At 47.2% G+C, this 19,914-nt stretch overlaps 1 protein-coding gene and 1 long non-coding RNA gene across 5 annotated transcripts in view; one reads left to right on the forward strand and one right to left on the reverse strand.

Moving 5' to 3' along the window:
* LOC112907385 (uncharacterized) overlaps positions 1-14,434 on the reverse strand; it is a 69,096-nt gene extending 54,662 nt beyond the window's left edge. Inside the window, exon 1 of the long non-coding RNA XR_011995723.1 lies at positions 14,300-14,434. This is a non-coding gene — a long non-coding RNA (uncharacterized lncRNA). The remainder of the gene's footprint in view (positions 1-14,299) is intronic.
* Positions 13,879-19,914, forward strand: part of SLC22A23 (solute carrier family 22 member 23) — a 163,836-nt gene continuing 157,800 nt past the window's right edge. The window contains exon 1 of one of the 4 annotated variants that reach the window (XM_072729220.1): positions 13,879-14,621. In XM_072729220.1, coding sequence (XP_072585321.1) covers positions 14,010-14,621 — 612 coding nt within the window. In that variant the 5' untranslated portion in view covers positions 13,879-14,009. The remainder of the gene's footprint in view (positions 14,622-19,914) is intronic. The other 3 variants (XM_072729219.1, XM_025982604.2, XM_025982605.2) reach the window with 3 other exon arrangements.

A 19,914-nucleotide genomic window follows, 5' to 3' on the forward strand; every position in this document is an offset into this window, starting at 1 on the left:
AATGGTGGCCACCTACGGGCAGCTCTTGAAACAAATGAAAAGAATGTCCTCCTTGCCCTGGGCAAAAGTGCAAGTGGCTCTTTGCAAAGCTACATAGAGGCCTTAATTAGCGTGAGTTCACACTTGGGTCTACAGCAGAACAGCATCTCTTAGCAACAGAGAGCTTGAAACAGTGAAGCTCAATGCCAGTGTAGACACTTCCAGAAGGGAGTGAGGAATCAACGTTGAAGGGGAAAATGAGAGCCATCTAATGGAGTCCAGAAACCGTGGTAGCTAGAAGAGGAAGGGGGGCCACCTGAATCATTTTCCCTAAATGGCCTAAGTAGCTGATCAGCATGCCACCCGGAACCAAGGATCCCTATCAAACTACAGATAAAGGTGAGTTGCTCTTGAAACTTGCCAGCTCACCATCAGGGAGCTTTCACACCCTGGGATTTCATTAGGTGGGAATGAATGTGAACCCATCACATGTTTACTCCTTTGAGAAGGGAAACATAAAAAAGGAAGAGAGAGTGCAGAGGGAGAGGACTTTGTATGCTAACCTTTCATCTTCCCTCAGTTAGAAAGCAAGGCCCATCCGATTAAAGGCAAATATCAAACATGCCTTTATATGGAGGACACATGGGCAAGGAAAGATTTAAATTCTTCACCAATTCCTCCTGGGGCTCAGACACTCCTCACTCTCATTAAATGAAAATGTGAATGATAAACACTCGGCAAAGATCAAAAAGGGGTGGTATTGTATAGTGGAGACGAAGAAGAAAGCAAGCTCTGGAGCAGCTAGCCGGAGCCTGATCTCAAATTGCCTTGTCACAGGGTGAGGGTTTCCCTCCCGAAAAGCTTTTGTGTGCCTCAGAAGAGAATCATTACCGTCAGAGCCACCGTAAGGACAACAAAAGACATTCTTCCTCTTTATTTTACACTCACACATCATTTTTAGCCTCAAATACTATTTTTCAGTTTAATAGGTAAACTTGGTTTCAATTGACTTTTAGCTACTTTTTCTTAAAGTCAAGAGCGTAAAAAAAAAAAAAAATCACAAGAGAGACTATTCAAAAGGTTGTGCCACAGACTCCAAATGCAATTTCCAGAAGAGAGGGCCAACAAACGTTTGAACAATGGCTGCACTTTTTTGTAAGACTATTGTCCTCCGTTGAAGAGGAGAGAGATTCGTATGTACACATTCAGGCCTGCTCATTGGAAAAATATCTATTTTTCTACGTCAAAGTCTCATCTGATGCAAGGCATTTTTAAATGAATGAGGTGGGGGGAAAGGGCAAAAACAAAAAATAGGTTCATTCATCGTGGAATTTGGTTTCTCCTTTCTTGGATCTTTCCAGTAGGAAGCATCCCCCAGGATCTCGAGAGGTATCCTCGATGACTCAAACCAGCTCTGGCTCCAGCCTGAGGTGGTGAATCCCCAAGGCCTGGTGAGAAAGGTGAGGGATTGAGGTGCTACACCTGTGCTTCTGGTTAGTTCTGTTTGCAACAGTGAGATTTTCTGAGCATCTCACACAATGAAGACAGAGAGGGAGACACAGAATTTTGTATTCCAGAGTCTTTTCAGTGGGAGAATGTTCAGAATGTTTCTGAACCTGAAACAAAAGGGAATCAGGCAAATGTATAAGAAGCTCTCATTGCGTAGAGTTCTGTTTTGTTGACTGGCTAAAGGTTAATGCCGAAATCACCCCCTTGACTAGGTAAACAATTCCAGGAGAGCTCAAAGGGCTCAGAGATGTCTCCCGGGTGGGCAGTGGGTGACAGTAATGGCCTGAGGATCTATCTGTAAGTGGACATTTTCCTGTAGGGAAGCACTTTGGGGTTTCCCAAGGCCACTGGTGTTAGAGCAGAGAGGAAGCTGGCTCCAGAAGCAAGGGCAGTCACAGGGGCCAAGGAAGCCCAGTAGGTGTGACTTGCTGCTGGGAGGATGCGGAGAGAGAGAGGGGCAGCAGCCTTCTGGCTGGGGATGAGCCCTGTGAGATCTGGACATTCATCCAATTGAATCGCAGAGACCTGGGGGTGGGGGAGCTCCCTCCTACCAAAGTTTGGGGCAGGGGCCTGTAGTGGACTAGGATCCTGAGCTCTGCCACAGGGCTGCTCTGAATTTCGGGCCTGAGTCCTGGTTCTGCTACTGTGTGACCTTGGGCAACTTACCTAACATCTTTAAAACCAGCCCTCCTCATTCCAAAATGGCCCAGTGGTGTGCACCTCCATAGACGTGCTGGGTCCTTTAAGTGAGGGAACACACGTGTGGTAGCTACGATCATTATTCAGGTTATTAGGAATGGCTCAGATTTCTGGTTCTGTCAAAGATGCAGAGCAATGCGTTTGCAGCAAGATAAGGCAAGCAGGATGAGGTAAGGCCAGGACCTAGTATCAGATCTGCCCCGTGGATAAAATCAGGGGCAGGGAGCAGGAAATGCTGGGCCGGATGGACGAGACACGGTGTCACGATTCTCCACCCTTCATGATGTTTATTTAGTCTAGAAGACAAGATGGAGGAGCGGCTCCTCTGCTGCTGGCCCAAGAGAGCCAACCGGGGATTCAGGACAATACACAAAGGTCTGGGCCAGCAAACGTTCGCTACCAGGAAGTCTGACCACAGGCAGCAAACTCAAGCTCTGTGTCTGTCTGACTCTCCTGTAGAATTATTTAGCAGAGCTAATGGAATGAAATGTCTGCTGGGGATTCCAACCTCCTTCTCTATTTGATTGCTATTGAAATCTGACCTTGGGCTTGTGATGAAGCGTCAGATACACTCAGTAGAGCTATCTCAGGTGGTTGGGGTCAAGATGACTGCCTCTGATAGCACCTAAATAATGCTGGGTGTTTGTGCCACTGTTTACATTCGCAAGTCCCTTGGTTCACATGATCTCATTCGCTCCCACAGCAGCACTGCGTGATAGGCGGGTGAGGCAGATGTTACGATTGTTCCCATTTTACAGTTGAAGAACGTGATATGGCTTGTTCCAGCTCCCATCACCAGACGGTTATGAGGTCTGGACAAACAGTCAGGAAGTCTGACTTCAGATGTTCTGTTTTCCTACCAAGCATTTCTTGGGCTTGAGACTTTTATCCTCACGTACTTGGGCTTTGATGACTAAAAGTCGACCCTGAAATGAGGCTTCTTGCACAAGGAAGCAAGCAAGGGAATTGGGGGTTTTGTTGTTCCACACTCACCTGTCACAGGACAAGGGGGAACTAACTCCCAGAGACTTCCTCTTTCCTTGGCAAGTCAGCTTCAATAATCCAAGAGTGATGCTTTGGGGGGAAAAAAGTCTGAGTTGTGGGATGATGGAAGTAAAAGCCCCTGAAAGCTGGCCTCCCTCTCTCCAACCCCCAGACCTCCAAAAATAGTTGAGAGGTGCCTGAGGGATCCGAGCAAAGCTCTGACGTCATCCCCCACCGTCATCCTAGCCGGGAGGGCCTTGGAAGTCCCTTTCCATCCCTTTCACCTAACGATGGGCCGTGTTAATAGTGTTCTCATATTTGCTTTAGATGAAAGATAGGGTTTAACTTGGAGTCCTTGGGGCTTTTATGGTAACAGCTCCCTCTAATTTCTTCACTGTGTTATCCTGAAAAGGAGGATGCTTTCCTGACACAGTTTGTAACTAACAGCTCACCTACTTTCTGCTTTAGCCTGGAGGCCCACAATGATTTCTAAATATTTAGAAATCTAGAATTTGCACATAATCTCTAACAGGAACGATGGAAATGGCCATTGTTGTTTCTCCTTCCCGTACCGTGCCTGGGCTAGTCTACTATTCCACTTCAATCCTCATGGTTCGCACTAGGCTACGGCCACCTCTGTGACATGTTGGCTAAGCCTGCCCAATCAGAGCATCGTAGGCTGGGGACCACAGTGATAGTGTCAAAAATAGTAATGACCCAACTAGCCATAAATCAGAGCTAATGAGATTGGCTGTGATATCGTTGGAGCTTTTAGGAGAGAGGCATTCTCTTCCTGTTGGAACTGCCAAGCGTGAGATGGGGAAACGCAGCAGCGAGCCCAAGAATGAAGGTCACAGAGAAGAAAATAAATCCAAGAGGTGGAAACAGACCAGAACTTGGCCATGTCTAAAGCCACGCAAGCCTTGGTCTTCCCGGTTACATTAGCTAACGTGTTTGCTCTTTTTTGCATAAGTCAGTTTGCCTTGGGTTTTCTATAGTTTGGGTATGAAAAAGAATACTAATGCTCGTCCAGTGTTGGTAATTTCCTATACATTTTTTTGCTATGTAAGAAAGTATGATGAGACCCCAGCATGCCACCTAAAAGAAATCAATTCTCAGATACTGACACGTAAAGAATTCACTTTAGCTTTAGACTCACTCGCCAGCATATCCTGTGGCATCTCTTCGTTGTTACTTGCGTCCTCAAAGAATACAAGCATTTTTCTGATTTCTTAGACGCGTAAGCTGTTCCATGCTGGCTCAGATGATGCCCTCGCCAGCCCTGGGTTCTTTGTTTAATAGTGGTCATAAGGACCGTTCTTGTGAGTTGGTGACCTCCCAGGTATCATTTTCAAAAAGTGAGATAGGACTTTCTATACAACGTGCAGTCTTACTCCTGGATCTATGCCCAAGAGAAATTTAAATATATGCCTACATGAAGAACCACATACGAAGGTTCTTAGAAGCTTTATTCAAAGTGGCCCCAAACTGGAAACAACCCAAACATCCATTAACAAAAAGGATAACAAGTTCTAGCATAGTCACGTGAAGGAACAATTCTCAGCAATGAATAAAAAAGAATAAAATACTGGAACATGCAACAACACGTAGGTGAATCCATAGGCGTCATGCTGAGTAAAAGAAGTAGACACAAGAGAGCACATGCTGCCCAGTTCCTCGTATTGTAAGTTCTAGAACAGGAAAAACTTATCTGTAGGGAGAGAAAGCAGATCAGTAGTTGCCTAAGGACGTGTGTGGGGTTGGGGAATTTGTCGCAAAGAAGCACAACAGAACTTTTTTGGGTGAGTGAAATATTTTATATCTTGATTGGGGTGATGGTCTCACAGGTGTGTACACACCATAAAACTGCACAGTTAAAATGTGTCTATGTAAAATCTAGCTCAACAAAATTTTTTTTAAAGTGAGGTATTTCCCTAGGATTTTCTTAACTTCAAGGCTCATAATGTTTATGTTTAAAATAGTATCATCAAATTTCAGTCCATCAAGTATAACTAAATCATATTATAGAAATGCGTGAGGTCCATAAAATTTTCTAAACATGCAATTCTTGCTACTACTTTTGTATTTTTATTCCTGCTGTCCCTTCAACTTGGAATACACTGTTCCCTATTCTTTCCCTGACAAAATCTTTTTTTTTTAAAGATTTTATTTATTTATTCATGAGACACAGAGAGGGGGGTGGTGGGGCAGAGACACAAGCAGAGGAAGAAGCAGGCTCCATGCAGGGAGCCCGACGTGGGACTCGATCCCGGGCCTCCAGGATCACACCCTGGGCTGAAGGCGGCGCTAAACCGCTGAGCCACCCGGGCTGCCCTCCCTGACAAAATCTTATCTATTATCCCATTCTTCATTTATTCATTCATTCATTCCCCAAATATTTATTGAGTGCCAGGCCCTGTGACAGGCAGTGGGGCTGTCGAGGCATATAAATCAGGGACTGGGACCTTTAGGGACATATACTAGAAAATGGAGTTTTACTTGAATGTCCTTAGATTTATATTCCCAGCATTTTCTGGCTGATAAAAAGACTCTGTCAAAGACCGTTAACCTGGAGGCCACAGGCTTCTCTATTACATTTCCTAAAAGTGTGCTGGTTATGCCATACCCATGTATTTTGCAGGCTCCCTTAAGGTTCTATGTTAACTTTAAAGAAATGGAATCTTTGAGGAGGTTAACATGACAGGAGGAAAACATCTCTGAGAAGTTAAAGGGAAATTTGAGTGCATTTCTAGGTGTACGGAGAAAACATAGCAAACTATGGACGTGAACTCAAATGAAAGGGGAATCAAAACAAAATTATAGTTGTCGACTTTCTCAGATGGGGCTTGAGGCTCACCCCGGCTTGGTGGCCTTTCAGACAGACCAGAGCCTGGACCACAGCTGACAATGTTTTCTGGTGGCATCTTTTAACATTTTGGAGTATTTTTAAAAAATCAGTCACTATTACAAGACTTTATTAACATTTTTCAATTATTTACATTTTCTTCTGCTCCCCCATCAACTCTGGGTTACAAACCATTAGATGTTTACTCGATTCAAAAGATCATCACAAAAAAAAAAAAAAAAAAAAGATCATCATAGGGCAAAATTACTGATTTACACTTAAATGAAATATTGATGCTTGAAAAGACTGTTAAATCCTCTTTAAAAAAAAAACCAGGTGTTTATTTCAGAATAGTTTTAGATTTATAGAAAAAGTTTCAAAGATAGGACAGGCAGTTCCTATATGCCACTTAACCTCATTTGCCCTATTGTCATCTTACATTTGTCACAACTAATGAGCCACCACTGATACATTTCTATTAACTAAAGTTTATAGTTCACTCAGATTTTCTTAGTGTTTACCTAATGTCCTCTTTCTGTTCCAGGATCTCATGCAGAAACCACTTGACACTTTGATCGTCTTGGCTGTGATAGTTTCTCAAACTCTCCTTGTTCTTTAGTACTGGTCATGGTCAGGTATTTTCTATAACATTCTGGATTTGGGACTCATCTGATGTTCTCGTGATTAAACTGCGGTTATGGGTTTCAGGAAGGAAGATCACAGAGGCAAAGAGCCATTCTCATCACATCATGTGGAAGCTACATGCTATCAACATGTCTTATCACTACTGATGTTGATCTTGCTCGCCTGGCTCAGGTAGTGATTATCAGGTTTCTCCACTGAGCTTTTCTCTTTCCCGTCCCTCCCCTTCCATACTTTCTGCACTGGAAAGAAATACCCAGTACAGACCACACTTGAGAGTTATGTCTGACCTCCTCGAGGGCCATGCATCCACTCACATTATTCGGAACTCTTCTGCATGGGAAATATGTCTCCTCCTCCCATTTCTTTCTTTATTCAATCATTTATTTATATCCATATGGATTCATGAGTAGTTGTTTTATACTTTGGGTTACTATACAACACTATTTTGTTGCTAAATTAGGAGCTCTTTTCCATAGGCTCCTGTGACACAACCCTGCCACAGTGGGGGGTAGAGGGGCGCTCAGCAGTTTCTCACTTTGAGGCATCACCAGGTGCCCTGGGCTCAGCTTATATATTTCCCGGCCCAGTCCTAGAATCAAATTTCATTTCTCTCAAGGAGCCTTGGTTCCTTTTATTGGAGAATGGTATTAGAAACCAAGAACCGGTACTAGGTATGCTCATTGCTACTGGGGTGTTTGACCTTTTGAAATAGCGAGGGTATTTTGCTCAAGTTTAAAAGCTTAGTTTCGTGTTTAAAATATTGTTAACAAAAAAGATGCTTCAGTGACTTTATATGTTTATATATTACTTTGCTCCAGAAGCACTACATTTCTATTCAAAGCTCTATTCGGTGGCCCACAATGTACAGTGACAATCCTATGCATATATGGCTAATTCTTTACAAACAAAGGTCCTTCAGGACCAGAGCCATAAATTCAAACTAATTCAATTCTAACCTTATTAGAGACAAAAAAATTAATCTAAAAAAATTTTTTTTAGTCAAAAGCTCTTGCCTCAGAAAACATATTCTGGGTCTATAATTTACCCCATTTAGAATTATTCCTTACTCTCATATTCTTGTAGCCTCTAGTCATTGAAGGAAATAAGCTTAATAGATTTAGATTTGGCTAGAACACCTAAACCATGCAGTTGGGAATTTTTCTTCATCTTCATTTAGAATTAGTAGAGAAAGAGTTGTTGTTGTTTTAAGATTTTATTTATTTATTCATGAGAGAGGGGCAGAGATACAGGCAGAAGGAGAAGCAGACTTCCTGCGGGGAGTCCAATGTGGGACTTGGACTCAATCACAGGATCCCGGGATCACATCCTGAGCCAAAGGCAGAAGCTCAACCACTGAGCCACCCAGGAGTCCCAGGGAAAGAGTTGTTTAAAGAGCATCATTTTACCTGTTTTAGGAAGTGGCAGTCTCTTTCTCTAAATCTTTGTTATTTGATTGTTCCCACACACCCTCCTGACAATGATGATCTTCAGATTGCCCCATTCATTGCTGAGAGCCCCAATCCATACTTGACAGCTGAAGTTCATTTGCAAATTTTGGGAGGATTCTCCCAAGCAACAGAGGCTGTTTCCATGCGGGAATGAAACATAATGCTCACCTGTCAGTCCTGCGTTCTATCCTTTTTCTGTGTGTGTGAGAGAGACAAAGAACATTGTGAAGTATAATAAAGCAAATGTAAAAAAAAAAAAAAAAAAAGTAAAAATCTGTGATTTTTTAGCAAACAGAAGCCAACATCAAATTCTAGATCAATTTGTTATACTAATTGTTTTTTAACTCAATTAAAAGAGTTCAAACTTAAATTTTGACCAAGCTTTTAAAAGTAATTTGGATTTATCAATCATATTTACAATTGAATAGCCTTTTCTGTGGAAGTCTTATCTTCATTTTGTTATTTATTTTACTTGGTCTTTTGATCAGGAAGGATGAATTTGGCTGTACTCACTGAGTAAGTTCTTCTTAAGATATTACCTGTAGTTTTCTTTTGGATAGGTTATGTGACATTTTTATTACTTCTGCCACTGAACAAAAGTAGCTTTTTCATTTTCACTTATGATAGGTCTTGTAAATGTCAACTTCCTTGTTAGAAAGTCAGAGTTAACATTCCAAAAGTCAAAGGGTGATATAAGTCATGTTCAACTACACACATGTAGAGTTTGAGGTAATTTCATACCACTTTTTCCTGCCCTCCCCCCCCCCCAAATCAAGATAACCCACTTTCAAACAATTATTTGAAAGCGAGAAATCAAACTGCAGTAAGAAAAAAGAAAGACACCCGATATTCCAGACTATGGTATCTATCTAAATTTCGAGTATAAATAAAAAACATGAACATACAGAGGTGCCTGGCTGGCTCAGTCAGAGGAGTGTGTGACTATTGATCTCAGGGTCATGCGTTCAACCCCTATGTTGGGTGTAGAGATTACATAAATAAATAAACTAAAAAAAAAAAAGTGAACATACAAGTAAAACTAATGTGAAACCCATTTGCTATGACTAGTAGTATATATTCTAGGTTAATTAACCCTGACACCAACTCCTTGGAACTAACTTTTACAGAATTATGGAGGACTTAAAATTAGATCTCTATCAACTTTAGAAGGAAGCTAATTTTTCTTCCCTGCCATCATCTCCAAGGAAATAAAATTGTTCAAGTTATATTCATGATTAGGTTGTATCTTTCCTTTATTTTCTCCATTTTTAGGAAATTGCAAACTGATAGATTATCTAACATGGTTCCAAAGCAAGAGAGAAATGGCTCAGCTTCTTTACAGTGTTAAATAACAAAAGTTCAACACAGTACCTTTTATTTTATTTTATTTTTAAGATTTTATTTATTCTTCATAGAGACACACAGAGAGAGAGAGGCAGAGACACAGGCAGAGGGAGAAGCAGGCTCCATGCAGAGAGCCCGACGTGGGACTCGATCCAGGGTCTCCAGGATCACGCCCTGGGCTGGAGGCGGTGCTAAACCACTGTGCCACTGGGGCTGCCCCAACACAGTACATTTTAAAGATCAAACAGGCCTTCTTAATTCATTTATGAATTGGGCTACAGATTCATGCTCACAGATGAGAGCTCCAAAGGGCTATAGAAAGGAAAAGGTTTTCAGAGATGGCAATGAAGTCATAAACAAAAAGCTTCTTCCAGGTGAAGATACCTTCTTTCGGGGACAAAAAGTCTTCATGCATGGATTATCTCATCTACCTCTGGAGGATGGAAAGGGTCCATGTGACAGATGACCTGATTGGTATTGACCAGAAAATTCTTGAGTGACCAGCTAAGACTACATTTCTGGAGGAGGCTCTAAGTGCAGGTAGGTGAGATGTTAAGCCCCAGTTTGACGACATGCCCTAGCATAAGTGACTCCATTTGGGTCTGTGGTTTTCTTTTTCATAATGGAGATGAATGAGTTCAGGACAATAATATAAATTAGGGTCACAAACTCAGATGCTTTTGGGGGCCAGACAAATGGCACGCATGAAGGGTGTGTGCCAGGCAGGGAAGGGGTGGCTGGGAAATACCTGCCCATCTACTATATTCAAAGGAAGCACAACCCTGTAAAAATGGGCAAAAGGGCCAGGGTTACTTCATTGTTGTTGTTGTTGTTGTTTTTATGTTTCGTTTTGTTTTGTTTTTTTAAATGTTCTGTCTCCTGCTTTTCAAATGTTGACAGCTATTTTTTCTGGAAACATTGCATGTGGTCTGTGAGCTGCATTTGGCTTCCAGGTCAATTATCTGCAAGCTGATAACTGTGCACAAGAACTTCATACTGGGAGCTAATCCATTAACCACAATAACTTGTAATCAGAAATATAATTGTTCAAATGGATTCTCACGCTGGCTGATCTGAGCACTGTATATGAGAGACCGAGCAGATAGGAAAAGGTTGCTACGTGACTTAAGAATCAAAGTAAACAGAGTTGTAGGGTCTTTAATGATACTATCAAGTGATAATAACTTAATATGCTAATGTATTCAACAAATTGATTGTCTTGAGTGTATTGAGCATCTTGCATGTGCCAAGCACTGTTTTAGGCACCAGAAATACAGCTTAGTACAAATACAAAGGATCTATCTAGATGTAGGAAGTAGTAACTAAAGTAAATGAGAAAACTACCACTTAATGACAGCTAGCACCCAGAAAAGTAATATGATAGTGGGTGCCTGATTGGCTGCCCCATACTAGCGGGTGAACATACTCACCCTGGAGGTTATTCGAGGGTCAAATTCCTCTTCTTTACTCCTTGCATTCTAGGTTCCTCTAGAAGTCATTTATGATATGTCTTAATGAATTGAAGGCCAGTTTAATTTTAATTAGTTACTTTTTTATCTTCTTGACTACATTTGGGGGGAGCATGCTAATCTGAGAGGGATTTAGGGAAACCTCTAATCTAATCAGGAACTTAATTACAAGTCAAGTCAGGGCCAGGTCAGGACGGCAGATGGCTAATTGCAAACATTTTATGTTGGTTCCTTTTAGCTTGGGTCTTATAGGAGACCATCTTCTAGTGTATCTTCTAATTTGAGGAATTTTTTAAAAGATTTTATTTATTTATTTGAGAGAGAGAGAACAAGCATGACGGGGCGGGGGAGGGGCGGGGTTGCAGCTAAGCAGGGAGCCCTTGGTGGGGCTTGACAGCAAAGATCATGCCCTGAGCTGAAGGCAGATGCTTGACCAACTGAACCAGCCAGGCACCCTCCATCTGAGGATTACTATCACCTTTTTGGGACAAGGACTAATACAGCTTGGCAATGAAACTTCGCCCTGGGTTAGGGTTTCTCCCACCTAAAAATGCAAATTAACAAATATCTCTTGAAATTCTTCCTGGGGCGCCTGGTTGGCTCAGTTGGTAGAGTGTGTGTTGATTTCAGGATTGTGAGTTTAAACCCCACATTGGGTATAGAGATTACTTAAAAATAAAATTTTTAAAAATTAAAAAAAAGAAAAAAAAACCCAAATTCTTCCTATAGTATTATAATCTGGCCCTGCATGTTAAAACAGAGACACCCTGGAATGTTCAGTTAGACGCTCTGGGTTCCAAGTCCGTCATTTGGCTCTGCTGTAGGCCAGCTCTTTGATCTGATAAGCATTTAACCTCTGGAGCCTCATCTGGGAGACCACCTCTTGGGGGTTCCATGAGGACAGAATGAGATTGTGTATTTGAATACTAACCCTGCAGAGTTCAATATTGTTTATTATTATGATTGGAATGGCCATCACGATCACTGGCAATGCTTATTTTGTGATGAGTTCTAAGAAAACAAACAGGTCCTTGTGACTTTCGGGTACAGAGGTAGAGCCCAACACAAAATAGAAGTCTTCTATTCTAACCAGCCACCAAACAGGAAATAAATATCTGTAAAGTCATATTTAAATTCATAAATAGAATGTAGATTTTATAGAATAGTAACTGTGGCGGTAATAAGAAACAGCTAACATTTATTAAGCACTTTCTCTGTTCCAGGCATGGTAAACACTTTGCATTGATTTTTTTTTTTTTTTTTTTGCTTTTTTTTTTTTTATCTAAGAGGGAGAGGGGAGAAAAAAAAATCAAAGTAATAAATAATATGAATTTGGAATAGAAATCATTACAATGTGCCCTATCACCCCCCCCCCCTCCCAAAGCTCTTTAAACATGTGCAGGTTTTCACATCCATTTCTCAGAGGTTTGGCATCTTCTGCAGCCCAGTGGGCCCCTTGCGGCCCACTGTTATCTAATCTCCCCTTGTCAGCCACTTGGGCAAGTCCATGACCTCCTCCCATCCCCAAGGCCCAACTCCCCTAACAGACTTCAGAAATAATCTTCCCCCATGTGCCAGTATTTTAGTAGTAAGCGCACGATGCCCACAAACAGGTTAAGCATATAAGCAGATGATGGAAATGCACAGGAACGCGTTCAGCATTTGTAGCCCAGAGTGTGTTCCTTTGTAAAGCAAGAAGGAGCCCATCTTCCACCACCCCCCAGCCCCCCCAGTCCTACTGGAAATGGATTGCCCTAAGACTCCCATCAATAAACTTCTCAGGATGTGAAAATGTCTCCAGCATGTGGGGCCGCCGGGGTGAGGGGTGCTGCACTCTCCTCGCTCCTGCAAAGGGGGAATATGCTAATGCAGCCGGTTGCCGCAGGCCTGGTGTTATTTATACAGCGCTGGCTGGGCAAGGTTCGAGCTGGAGCCCCGGAGAGGGGGGAGAGCCTCGGCTCCGTGCGCGCGCGCGCGTGTGTGTGTGTGAATGTGGATGTGCGCGCCTGTGCACTTGGCGTTGCAGACGGGAACTCGAGATCCGGGGGCGGGGGCGGGGGCGGGGGCGGCCACCCCGGCTCGCGGCCGGGTGCGCACCGTGTAGCTCGCGCTGGCGGGGCGCTTGCACCGCACGCGTTTGGGAGCGGGGGAGAAATGGCGATTTGGGGAGCCGGGGACCGGCGGCCTGAAAACTGGCCAATGCGCATTCCTGCCACGGACACACACACACACACACACACACACAAAAATTCAACCATCATCTGAATGCCCCCCCACCCCCAAAAAAAATTTAAAAAAAAAGTGCGAGGGTGTTGCTCCGGCACGCCGGGCACTTGGGGCTCCGGGAGCAGGGCGTGGACCGCGGGGAGCGGGGCCCCCCCCCTGGAGCGCGCAGAGGTCACCACCGGGACCCGGGGTGCAGGGTGCAGGGCGCAGAGCGGGGCCAAGGAGGGCGCGCGGAGGAGGCCCCCCCGTCTCCAGCGCTGCTCCCCCGCCTCGCCCTGCGCGAGCCCGGGATCCTCCAGCCCGGCAGGCGCGGGGCTCCCCGCTTCCCCGCTTCCCCGCCCCCCCCGCCGCGGAGCCCGGCCCGGCCCGGCTGGAGGGGGCGCTCGCGCGCCGGAGCGGGGCGCAGCAGGTGCCGCGGTTACCTCCACCGCGGCGGGGGGAGAGGGGGCGGGCCGGGAGGAGGGGGAGGCGGAGGAGGGCGAGGCGGAGGGCCAGGAGGAGGAGGAGGAGGAGGAGGAGGAGGAGGAGGCTCGCGGAGCCCGAGCGCGCGGCGGGCTGGGCAGCGGGGACCCGAGCCTGCGGCTTCCGGGAGCGCCCGAGGCCGGGCAGATCCGTCGCGGGCTCCCGGGGAGCGGCCGCCGCGCCGCGCGCCCCCGCCCCGCCCCCCCTCCCCCCGGAGCTCGCGGCCGATGAGCGGCGGCGGCTGAGGCCCGGGCCGCGTCCGCCCGAGCGGGGCCGCAGGGTCCGGGCCGCGGCATGGGGGCGCACTGAGGCCCCGCGGCGGCCGAGCGCGTCCGCGGCCGGGCCCTCCCCCCGCGCGGGCGCGTCTATGCGCGTCTGCGGGCGCCCAGGGCCCGGGCCATGGCGCTAGAGCGGCGGCGGGACGCGGCGGGCGGCGGGCCCGGGCGGCAGGCGGCCCCGGCCGAGGAGGGCGGCTCGCGGCGGCCCGGGGACGCGGCGGCCTCGGCGGCGCGCGGGGGGCGCGCGGGCCCCGCCGGCGACCTGCAGCCGCTGCCCGCCCCGCACCCCGCGCCCCCGGGCTGCAGCGCGGCCGCGGCGCCCAGCCTCCTGCTGCTGGACTACGACGGCTCGGTGCTGCCGTTCCTGGGCGGCCTGGGCGGCGGCTACCAGAGGACCCTCGTGCTGCTCACCTGGATCCCCGCGCTCTTCATCGGCTTCAGCCAGTTCTCGGACTCCTTCCTCCTGGACCAGCCCAACTTCTGGTGCCGCGGGGCCGGCAAGGGCGCGGGGCCGGCGGGGGTCCCCGGCGCGGCCAACTGGACCGGGCCCGCGGCCTCGCCCCCCGCGCCCGCGCCCGCCCCGTGGGCGCCCCCGGGCAACGCGAGCCGCGGCGGGGCCGACGCGCCGCCCCTGCCGTCCCCCCCGGACAGGCCGGACAACGCCTCCCACTGCGACTGCCACGCGTGGGACTACGGCATCCGCACCGGCCTCGTGCAAAACGTGGTGAGCAAGGTAAGGGCTGCGCCCGGGGCACGCGGGGCGCCCGAGGGGGGCGCCACCCACGGCCCGCGCGGGCTTGCACCTCGCCGGGGCTTGGCCCCTGGGTGGGGAGCGGGGCTGCTCGGCGCCCCCCGGACACTGCCTCCCAGCCCTGCACCGGGCTCCAGCGCCCTCGCCAGTGCGCACCCCAGCTCCGGCCCCCGTGCACGCCTGGAAGGCGGGCCCCCTCCCTCCAGCATGACTCGAGCCCCCTTCCCCCTCCCCTGCGAGCTGTCACCCTGGCTCGCTCGCTGCCCCGCTCCCGCCGGCCCCGGGTGGCTCTGCAGAAGGGTGAGGCCGCCGACCTGCCGAGCGCTCCCCTGGCTCAGGGTCCGACGGCCGCAGCCCGGGCCAGCCGCCTCCTGCACGCAGACACCTGCCCGGGACAGCCCTGCCGTGGCCCCAGGTGTGCTGCTCCCTGCTCGGCCTCTGCACCCAGGCTGGGCGTGCAGACTAAAGGCGGCCAAAGCCTCCCCCTAAGTTACAGCCGCAGAAGCAAAGAGCTTTTGCAAATTCTTGTTCCCTCCTCATCGGGCTCATTGCTCCCCAAGGATGGGTATTTATCGACTTCACATTTTGCCACTCGAGTGTGTCCCCTCAAATGTTTCCTCGCGACTTGAGCGGCGTCTCTCTAGAGGGCAGGAAGGAAACTAGGAATTTGTTTTGTCTTCCCTGACACCGAGGCTCTTACACAGCAGCTGCTTTTGTCTGAAACACTGAGCCCCTGGGAAGCTTCGGCTGAGCAGCGGCCGCCGTGCCCAGAGTCCAGAGGAGCCCCTCGGGCAGGGGTATCGCATTGTGTGAAGTGGAGCAGCAGTGTTTTTTGAGAGATGTGGGGCCCACAGGACAAATGGAGACTGGGCACTGTTAGACAGTCAATCCCTGACATGTCTATATTTCCCAATTTTTTTTTTAAACGTGTGAGAGCCATTTGCTAAGCAATGTGTGGTTTGTTTTTTTTTTTTTTTTTTTTTTTTGCCCCTTCTGTGTTTTAAATGACTGATTTGCATTTCAAAGTAAGTGTAGACCTTCCCCCCTCCTTCTGGGCAGCTCCGGGCAGAGTTTTAAGTGCTTTGTTTAAATGTGAGACTGAAATTTGACAATGTGCGTGCGCTTCCCCCCCGCCCCACCGCCCCAAAATGAGTGTTAGTAAACAGTTGTAGCTCATGGATGTGTAAGATGAAACTCTTACATCATCATAATCACTGTTTTAATCTTGTACCAACCTGGCAAGAAATGATCTGTCCTGTGGGAACTGACAGGATTAGCTGTTAATGGGGAAGATCCTTCAGGCTTGGTTCACCTTGACACCCCCCACCCCTACCCCCACCCCCACCCCCCAGCTCCAGAGCTTCTTTGCAAATGTGTTGCTGTGACTCTGTTTCCCATCCGTGCTGGGCAACATTTGTTTTTTGTTACCAGCATGGAAAAATTCAGAACAATGACTACAGTGACTATTTTAATACCCTTTGTATGTCTGTGAAAGTAAGGATTTGGCAACATTTTCAAATACTTTAAACCCCTTTTTAAAGGAGAGGAGGAATAATAGAGATCAAAGCCAATGTGTTTAGAGGGTGCTCTGTCCTGAGGTCAGAGGGGAAGGGAACTTGAAAGTTAGGAGGTGTGGGATAGAGCATCATTATCCTAGTGGTGGGGACCCAGGAGCAGCTATTCACACTCTGCCACGGATGGCAGGATGAGAGAACTAAAATAGTCCTTGAAAACAGGCTTTAAAGGCACAGTGGAGAGCTGGACAGTTTTTCTAAATTAGCTCTCAGGAGAGTCAAAGATGGCAGTAATGAGTGCACTATGTTTTGGGGCTGCTTCGTGGCTATGTCACCGTTACCTGCAGCTGGCGGGACAAAACTGGGAGCTGAAGACCCCGGCACAACAGTTAGAGACACATTTTCTTGCAAGATAAAGGCTAGAAAGGACATATTGATTTTCACGCACAAATAAGATCTAAATAAAGGACTGTCCTTCTACACTGTTCTATTCCGTAACAAATGCCTTGAGGAGCCCTTTAAGCGCATTTGGCAGGTACTGAGGCCCATATCGCTTCAGCTGGCTGTGGGCACTGGACGCTGTATCAGGTGTACAAATACGGAACGTGTACCGTGATGGGCGCGGTTCTAGAGGTCAGGTGCCCGTCAGCTTCGTTTCTAAGAGCAGAAGCAGAAAGGCTCACCTTCCGTCAGTGGATGAAAGTTCAGAGTCTGAGCCGTTGCCTTTTGTACCCTCTTTCCCCACTCCATACCACGATCGATCCACCTGCAGATAAACTCACGCAGTGTCCTTGTCATTAGGTGTCCCTCAGCCTGTATGTGCCACTCCAGTCTGGGTCCTGTTCCTTCTGTCCCTAAGTGTTCAGTGGGCAGGGGATACAGAAAAACTGCCGGGCGTACGTTACGTCGTATTATGAGTGTGTGTTTTATTATGAGTCCGTGTCGTATTACAAAGAGAGCGTATTATAAATCCATATTATTAATGTATACGCGTGTCCTGCTACATAGCGTGTATATATATGTTGCATATTATACTTTTTACGGCCCATCACCTGTAGGCTGTAAGTAGCACCTGCACAGGTGGAACTGCCAAAGCCAGTTAGAATCTCCAGTTATGATAGTTCAAAGGGATCTTGGGGCCGACAAGCCTGTCTCCCCAACTGGTTACTATCCCTGACATGGGCACCCCCCTCCAGGCTGGGAGGAGAGGGCCCCGCTGGCTCAGCGGCTCACTCCGTGGTCGCTCTTGCTCGCAGGCAGGCATGCTTTTGGGTGAATATAGCTCAGGTCACCTCACGCCTCTTTGTGTGGCTTGCTCCCCTGACGGGTTCTTTTACCTCTACATAATACATGTTCAGCTATCTGAGAATACCCAGGTTTCTTTCCCGGCTAAAAAGTCTCCAGCTACTTCAGCCGTTGCACACATGACACAGTCGGCCATACAGATTGCTGCACTTGCCATATGCGTCTCTTTAACGGGACACTGAGAACACAGCCTGGAGGACGCCGTGTCTCTAATCAAGAGCGTGGACGGACACTCGGCTTCCCCTGACGAAGCCTGCAGCTGATGCATGAAGCCTTTCAGTAAACATGACAAGCTGCTTCTATCTGGAGACCACAGGCACCAAATCTTTATGGGATTGCATCGTCCAGGATTTCTCAGGCTACACCTCTGCGACGCGGCGCACGATTTAGGCCTCATCGTAACAGTTTTGGGTTATTAGATCTCTCCTGTTAGGATCTACTTTATTTCTGTCGTGTGCCTTGGTCTTCGGTATTTCTTATCTGTTCCAAACCTTTCAGTGCCTTCAAAATAATAATGATAATAATACCACCTTTCTTTTCGTGCGACCCTATAAAGTTTTCCAAATGTTTCCTTTTATTATGTTACTTCCTTTCGTTAAGAATGTTGAATAACCCAAGGCCGGTCTGCACACAGAGCATTATCTTGGATAATCAGTTAACACATGCCTGAGTGGGCCTGGTGCTGTGTACCTTGAGCCCTGTGTTCAGCTTCCTAGTGACATTCATACTTCCGCGGTTTATCTCCCTGCCTTGCCTTCCTGAAACAAATGCTAACGGAGCTCTGCAGTCAGTTAGAGGTCGGCTCTGGGAGGCCCCAGGCTGGCCATGGCTCCCTGTCCCCGCACCAGCATCCGCTGGCGGCTTGGATTGTCAAAAGATTTTACACGAAGTTAAAAAAAAAAAAACCAAAAACCATGCTGCTGACCTTGCAATATTCCTCTTAGAAATTTGCATCATTACCCTGCGTTGTCCTGAGTGAACCCCCTCCTTGGTTTCCAACGCTCACCACTTCCTTGAAGAGTCCTTGGAGTGTGGCCAAAAAAATCAGTGTCCGCTGCTAAACTTTCTAAGGTCCACTCTCTTTCTGTATATGTAAAGTTTGGGACGTTTGTCCCCAATCTTCTGTTCCTTCTTCTGTTCTCCATGAGGTCTCAAAGATTGCTGGCTTTCATCCTGTAAGTACATCTGAGGGTTGTTTAAATATCCTGGGAAGTAATTTGTATTCTTTTTCTGGGGCTCAAGTCTAAAAGTATTTAAAGCGATTTGGTACAATTTAATTAGGATTAAAAATAATTACAATTTCATTGCAATAGTAATATCTTAAAAATAACCCAGTGTCAGGTCATCCTAGGGGTGTTTTACTTATTTTGTCTGGTGTATACAACACGACGGTGAACATCTTTATGCCTGTCTGTTTTTAGAAACTAATAGAGAATGCATGCACGTGGTGCAGAAAGCAGACAGTAGAAGTAGCGTTGCCTGCCATCTCTGCCTCCGGCTTCCCTCTTGAGAAGCAACCATGGTTACCAGTTTCTTATGTATCCTTCTAGAAATAGCCCAAGTATATTTTCATTTGTATATTTTTCTCTCACAAACAATGACATGATCTGCGCATTGTTCTGTGCCTGTTGCCACCAGTGTCGGGGATGCGCACCTGTCACTACGTGGAGAGCCCCTCCGTCCGCGTCGGTGACACGGTGTCCGAGCAGCGGTCCTCCACAGCGTGGGCAGGCCGTAATTGACCCCATTAGGCACCTAATAAGGGGGCGCTGAGGTGGTTTCCCCCTCTTTGCCGTTGTGTACTGTATAATGAAATCTGGCATGCGTGAAATTCTTCGAAGTGGAGGGTCAAAGTTGCGACGTTTTAATTTTGATGGATGTTGTTCAGTGCTGTCCCTAGGGATCTTACCAATTTACACTTCCATCAGTAATCCTGGAGCTCCTGTTCCCCACACCCTCCCCAACCAAGGACTTAGCACACTTTTCAGCGTCTCCTAGTTTAACCTGGGAGGTGTGTTCCGTTGTTGTTATAATTTGCATTCCTCTTGCGAAGAAGGGGGTTAAACACGTCTCTGAAGTTTTTTGAGCCATTTGCTTCCATTTCTTTAAACTGGCTCCTGAGGTCCTTCGCCTGTGTATGGTTTTTTTTGTTTGTTTTTTTGTGTTTTGTTTTTTTGTTTTTGGGCGGGGGAGGAGTATACAAACGTTTCTGTGGAAGTACTTCAGGCATAAAGTAAATTAACTCTCTGGATGTCTGGTAAATGTTTTTGCCCTGGCTTTTTGTTTGTCTTTTTATTTTATTTATGGTGGTGTTGTTACGCAGAAACTTTTGGTTTCTTTAGAGTCAAATGAATCTTATCCGTTTACAGTTTCTGGGTTTTGCGTTAGATGTAGGGCTTCCATAATCCTGGGATATTGGGGGGGGGATCCCCTACTTTCTCCCAATACTTTTTGAT

Source organism: Vulpes vulpes, chromosome 12 (genome assembly GCF_048418805.1).
Source record: "Vulpes vulpes isolate BD-2025 chromosome 12, VulVul3, whole genome shotgun sequence".
In the NCBI taxonomy this organism is placed as follows: Eukaryota; Metazoa; Chordata; class Mammalia; order Carnivora; family Canidae; genus Vulpes; species Vulpes vulpes.